Source organism: Stegastes partitus, unplaced genomic scaffold, assembly GCF_000690725.1.
Source record: "Stegastes partitus isolate 25-593 unplaced genomic scaffold, Stegastes_partitus-1.0.2 Scaffold2233, whole genome shotgun sequence".
Taxonomy (NCBI): Eukaryota; Metazoa; Chordata; class Actinopteri; family Pomacentridae; genus Stegastes; species Stegastes partitus.
In genome coordinates this window covers 45,264-51,889 of record NW_007579964.1, presented here as the reverse complement: position 1 = coordinate 51,889, position 6,626 = coordinate 45,264, and the positions used below count along the sequence as shown (strand labels likewise).

Below are 6,626 nucleotides of genomic sequence, written 5' to 3'. Positions count from 1 at the left end.
CCCCCCCCCATCCAAACAGCTGGTTCACCCCCAAACATCAGCAGTGTCACACAAAGCAGGGATTAAACCGACAAAACACACACAAAGAAATACAAACACACAACCAGGAGCACATGTATGTGTGTTAGCGTGTTAGCATGTGTTAGCATGTTAGCCTCTCTGACCCATTTGGACCAGATTGACTCCACACAGGTGGAGGTTAAAAACACAACAGAGACACAAAACGACCACAAATGTACGCAAAAGGGCCACAAAAAGATGTAAAACAGCTACAGATAGATGCGAAAATACTTAAACGTGACCAAAAATAGCCAGAGATGCAAAATGACCACACAAAGATATAAAAGATGACCGCAAAGTCTAAGCTACATCACTACAGAGACACAAAACCAACACAAAGACATGCAAAAGCGCCGTGGAGTGGTGACAAATGACCACGAAGATGCACAGAATGACAACAAAAATACATAAAGCAACCACAAAGAGATGCAAAATTACCACAAAATGCTCAAAATAGCCACATATAGACACTAAATAACCACAAAGACATGCAAAAGCACCATGGAGTGTTTACCAATGACCAGAAAAGTCTAAACAGTGACCACAGAGACACAAAATGGCTACAAAAACACACAGAATGACCACAAAGAGACACGAAGTGGCCACAAAATCACCACAAATAGGTGCTTATAACCACAAATAAATGCAAAAACACCAAGGAGTGGTTCCAAGAGATTTAAAAACACCTTAAAGACATGCAAAGTGACCACTGAGACACACAAAATGACCACTAACATATGCAAAATGACCACAAAGACACGCAAAGCAGGCAAAAAGAGATGCTAAATACCCATAAAGACGCACAAAATGCTAACAAAAAGACACAAAGACCACCGAACAATAGAAAGGCAGCACTGTTGTCCCGTTGTCGGTATACTTTATACTCTGAACTCCAGGCAGCAGTTTGTGGGAGTTCTTTGGTCATTTCTCCTGATAAAGATGTTTTCAGTTCAGGGAAAGTTGGATGTTTGATTCTGTTCAGTTTGTTTTTCTGGTCAATGGTGTCATGTTTGGTGACTTTTTATAAAGAAACCTCTTAAAACCGCTCAGGGGGGGTTTCAGGACTGAGACGACGTTTTCTGTCAAAGAAGACAAAATTACGATTTACGTTTATTTCATCCTGACAAACTCTGTTATATCATTACGTTTATAGTTTTTGACATCATCCAGTCAGAGAAAACTGTTTGTTTTGGTGAATTTATAAATAAAAACACACCAAGTGCAGCAATTTTGATGAAATAGAACATTTTTAAGCTTCGACTCCCACAAAAGTCCCACAGGTGTAGTTCAAGGACTGCAGCAAAGTGGGAAATCCAACAACTCTCTAAGTTTTTGTTTTGTTTTTTTACAGTTTCTGGCTGATAAATGGTCATGTTGGCAATTTAGAATAAAAACAAAGCATACATTTCAAAGGCTTAGTAAAATATTAAATACATTCATGATTTGAAGCTGTGCTGACATTTAAAATGGTAGCAGCCCTTGTAGATAAACTCTGACGTTAGAACTCCTCGTTTTAAACCAAGTTTCGGCCTCTGATGGAGACTAGAAGCCTCTCTGTGCTCAGAGCAGCTTCTAGCCACGACCGTGAGGCGTTTAGGGAACATCTGTAAACCGTAGCGTCCATCGATCAGCAGATTATCAGGACTTCTGGGTTCGATGTACTTCATACTTTACTTCTTACAGATGCGCTGAATTCAGATGAAGCTCAACATGGACGTGAATATTAAACACATTTAAAGGATTTTATCTCTAAAATCAACACATAAATAATCATGAGTATAATTTTGGCAGCTGTTGTGCAACATGATGCAGCTGTATGGAAATATTTTGGCTCATAAGAAGGTTTCAAACTCTGTTTTTAGCTTTTTAAAATCATTTTTTGTTTCTGTTTTCCTACAAAATCGTCTTTCGCTGTAATTATTCAAGTTATCTGGTGAAGATTCCTGCATTTTTTCAACATATGTCGTCATGTTTTTCCCCCGATGTCGTTTATTTCACTCCGCCAAGAAGCTAATCGGACAGATTTCTCGTGTTTCTCTTTCTGTTTACATCGCTCCGGCGCTGTAATCTCTCCCTGTTTACGCCTCCCGACTCCCTCGGTGTCCGTCGCTCTGTTTCTGCAGAGACCTGCTGTGAACCGCCTCGGCGCTGATGCGGTCCATCTGTAGGCCGCCGTCCAGCCAGATCTGGGTCACCGTGTTTACAGCAGCACACATGCAGCCGCTCAGCAGCGCCGGGCGTAAAGTAAACGCATCGCAGGAGGGCGTGGACGCCAACGCCGTCACGCCGCCGAGCGCCAGCACGATGCTGGAAAACACTCGACCTGAGCAGCAGATATTCTCGTTTTTATTCACTGAGGTTCATGTTTCTGTGGAACCAGAACAACATGAAGGAGGAGGCAGAACTCAGAGATGAGCAGCTAGAACTTTACTTTCAAACTACAGATCTGTTTTGAAGCCGACGTTAATGTTTCTAGAGTCCCTAAAACCAGAACTTCCCTTCATGTGACCCACACTGGTGGATCTAAAAATCCATCTCAAAGGTCAAATTAAACCCAAACAGCCTCAAACACGTGAAGCACCTGGACAAAAGGATGATGTTTAAAATGTTTTTGTGTGTTTTGGGCCACTTTAAGGGGAAAAAAGGCTAAATTTCAGGCTAAAAGAAAGAAGTTTAGGGTGTTTATACTGGTGTCAAATATCAGAACGGGTCAAGTTTGACCTGTGAGGGTTCAAATGAGACGACAACAAGAATATTATGATGAAGTTCGTCTGCATGCAGCTGAGAGGATCCAAACACCCACAATGCATCACTCTGTGCAGAAGATGTTCTGCTCTGATAGTGAATGAACCCACTTTCTATCAAACGTCCTCCCACCAGCGGGTCAGCGTTATCAGCAGCAGCTTTCTGTCCGTGAGCGACTCGGACCTCCGGGTTTCCTCGCCGGCCGGGGCTCCGGGGCTCGTTAGCGGCGGCTCCGCCAGCAGCTGAACTCTGGGTAACAATGCTGCAGCATCCTGTGGCAGGAGCTCGGCAGGAAGCAGGAAGCAGCTGGTTGGTTCTGCTGGCGTCGGTCCGCCTCCATCGCACCGGCCCGGCTTTGTTCCAGACCCGCCAAGGCCCGACGCCTCCCAGAAGGCCGGTCCGGTCGCTGGTGACAGGAGGCCAGAATTAAAGCCGATAGATCTGATAAATCCAATGGTTTCACATGGAAACAGACTGGAGACACTGGTGTCCTTCACCGGGGGGCGCTGGCGTCCTTCACCAGGAGGTGCTGGGGTCCTCCACCAGGGGGCGCTGCAGACAATCACGTCTTGTTTTATTGTTAGATATTAAAATGTGTAACTGTTGAAGCGTCTCTGTTGGGATTCGTTGGCGAGTTATTCATATTTTTAGACACTTTATTTGCACTACGTCGACATTTTAAGACTTTGTTTCATTGAAGACAGTTTACGAATATTTCTTTCATATTATTGACTTTTTAAAATGAAATATTGAGCTCATTGCTTTCAGCTAATTTACAATAATTCTCTCACATTTTTAAATATATTGAACATATTTTTAGAATTGTTTTCGGTCTCACTGCTGATTGGTTGAACTCATTTGTGTAAACAAACAAGTAAACAAGCTGTTTGTTGTCGTCCTGCAGTCGTCTGTCCTCTGCTCTGTAAGAACGGAGGCGTCTGTCTGCAGCAGGATCGCTGTCTCTGTCCTCCAAACTTCACCGGAAAGTTCTGCCACATCCCCGTCGCCCCGACGGCCGCCGCCGCCTCCTCGCCCGCCTCCACCAACGAGATCGTCAAACCCGCCCTCCTCTCCGCCATGGTGACCAATCAGGAGCTGACCCAGTCCGAGTTCCTGCTGCCGCTCGGCCAGAACCGGGAGGCCACGAGATCAGAAGGTGAGTCTGACCTTTGACCCCAGCCAGGTGATGTTGGAGACAAATGTTTTATTTATTTTATTAAGATTTTATCAGGTGAGTTTTGTCAACATATAACGTTTAAAAAATATTTTTAATAATATTTTGTAATTATTTTAGATATTTTATTCATATTTTTACTTTTTATATTTTATTATCACTTTTCTAAAATTCCTTTTTATTTTAGTCATTTTTTTGCAGTATTAATATTTTTTATTATTATATTATTAGTCTTTTTCATATATTTTATTCATATATATACACTTTTGTGACTCATATAAAAAAAATTTTATGTGTTTTAATCCTTTCTATAAATTGTTTTGTATTGATGTTTTTATTTTTTGGTATTTTATCATTTTTTATTCTTTTCATCTTTTTATATTTTACATTATTCATATTTTTCAGATATTAAATTAATATTTTTCTGCTTTGATATTACAGAAATGCTTTTTAGTTATACATTTGTCTATTTTTTTCTTTTAGTTGTTTTCTCAGTATTTTCAATCATTTTTAGCCGTTTATTTCTGGATTTAAACTGATCTCAGATTCAGTGGAGGATTTCTCAGACTGTAAGCGTTCTGTCTTCCCCGTGCAGCTCTCGGTCCGTCCATGGTGAAGGTCCGAGTCCAGCATCCAGCCGAGGCCAGCGTCAGCGTCCACCAGGTGCTGAAGGTAAGAACAGGAACGGCTGCTCTGATTGGACGATGGAGCTGTCACTCATCATCGCAACGATAACATTCTCATGTAGAGCTTTTAATAAAACTCAGAAAACATCTCTGAAAGACTTTTTTGATATTTTATAAGTTTTTTTTTAAGTTATTTTGGTTTTTTTAGCATTTTGTAGGTTTCTGATGTTTTTCTTTTTCTTTTATGTTTTATTTTGATATTTTCCAGAATTTTTTTTTTCTAAAAATTCTAAGATATTTCAGACATTTTCTGTTTCTTTTCTAATTTAAGATTTTTTATGACATTTATTTTTAATAAATGTCATCAAAAATATTTTACTATTATATTCTAGACAAATCAATCGGGTTTTTTTTAAACTTTATATCATGATTTTTAACTTTTTTCAGTCATTTTAGATTTAGCAATAGATTTATGACTTTCTAAAAAGCATGCTTACATATATATATATTTAATATTTTCTGACTGTTTCAGACATTTCAGGGTTTTTTAAAAAATATTATTTTTCTTACATTTTAATAATAATAATGTAAATAAAACAATAATAAAACTTTTCTTGAGAAATGTAAAACATTCTGACACTTTTTTTTATACTTTCTGAATTTTCAGACTTTTTTAAAGAAGATATTTTAATATATTTCCTGACATTTTTTTTTTAAATTTTTTTTAATATGCTTCAGCTGCTGTAATAAAAGCAGCCAGTTCAGGTTCTGCTGTGAATCTCCTCACCTTGTTCCAGGTGTCTGGGTTCGGTCCCACCTTGCGGACGCTCTCGTCTTCCTCCTCCTCCGGGTCGGCCGGCGCTCCGGCTCCGGGGGGAGGTCGGGTTCAGGCCCAGACGGTGAGAGGCGACGGCGTTTACACTCAGCACTCCGGATTCAAATACTGCTTCAGAGAGGTGAAAGACGGACAGGTGAGACGCAGCGTCCGTCAGCAGAACCCGTCGATGTGCTGAGTTTACTGATGATGTGAACAGAACATGCTGGTGTTTGCAGTGCAGCTCTCCACTTCCTGGTCTGAGGAGCAGAGAGATGTGCTGCAGGGGCATCGGGAAGGCCTGGGGCATCACCGACTGCGTCCTCTGTCCTGACAACACAGGTGACAAACACACATGCAACACGACAACACACAAGCTGGAGGTGAACTGACGGGGTTTCCTCAGGGTGACGATTAAAAACATGTTTTAATATCAGTTAAAAGTATAAAAAAATACATGTCAGACATCTTTAACATCTCAGAAAAGTATAAAAGAGTCTAAAACATGTGAGGAAGAATATTAAGTATTCAGTGTAAATGACAGAAATCAGAACACGGTGGAGCGCTCCAGTGTTGTTCCAGCAGTTTGCAGCTCCTGCTCTTAATAGTCACACCTCGTATACCCCTAATTAGCGTCTGTAACGGATAAAGACTTCCCTCAGTTCTTTCTGAAGGTACGACGAGGTCCAGAACTCACACGAAACACTCCGATCCAAACGGTTCTGTCTCTGTGCGAGCGTCTGATACTTTATGACTGAGGTATTTTGGAAATAATTCACCAGGAGCTGCTTATATAACTCACTTAATCACACACACACACACACACTTATTCGTGCTTCCATCCCTGTGAGGATCCCTGGACTCCATCCCGTTCTAGCGTGATCCCTGAAAGCACATGTGAACCCTGAAACAGAACTCTGGAGGTTTATTCCAAACACAAAGCCCACAAACACACACACACACACACACGGCCGGTAATGATGTTCGATCGTGACTAACGGTGAAGGAATGCGGCTCCGAGGGACTGAAGGCCTCAAACACACACTCACAGTTGTGTTAGGTCACTGGTTGGCTCCCAACCCCACAGCAGTGTGTAAAGAATGACGCAATGCACCTTTAAAGAGCAGAAAAAGTGGATGTAGAGCGGTGATGGAGGCCTTATTTGGACACAACCAATCACATGTTCGAAAAAGACAGGGACACGCCC

The 6,626-nt window shown here is 41.3% G+C and overlaps 1 protein-coding gene across 1 annotated transcript in view; it reads left to right on the top strand.

The window, feature by feature from the left end:
* ltbp4 (latent transforming growth factor beta binding protein 4) overlaps nucleotides 1-6,626 on the top strand; it is a 36,602-nt gene that overhangs the window by 4,490 nt on the left and 25,486 nt on the right. Inside the window, exons 2-5 of the mRNA XM_008304468.1 lie at nucleotides 3,710-3,961; nucleotides 4,575-4,651; nucleotides 5,403-5,576; nucleotides 5,659-5,802. Coding sequence (XP_008302690.1) covers nucleotides 3,710-3,961; nucleotides 4,575-4,651; nucleotides 5,403-5,576; nucleotides 5,659-5,802 — 647 coding nt within the window. The remainder of the gene's footprint in view (nucleotides 1-3,709; nucleotides 3,962-4,574; nucleotides 4,652-5,402; nucleotides 5,577-5,658; nucleotides 5,803-6,626) is intronic.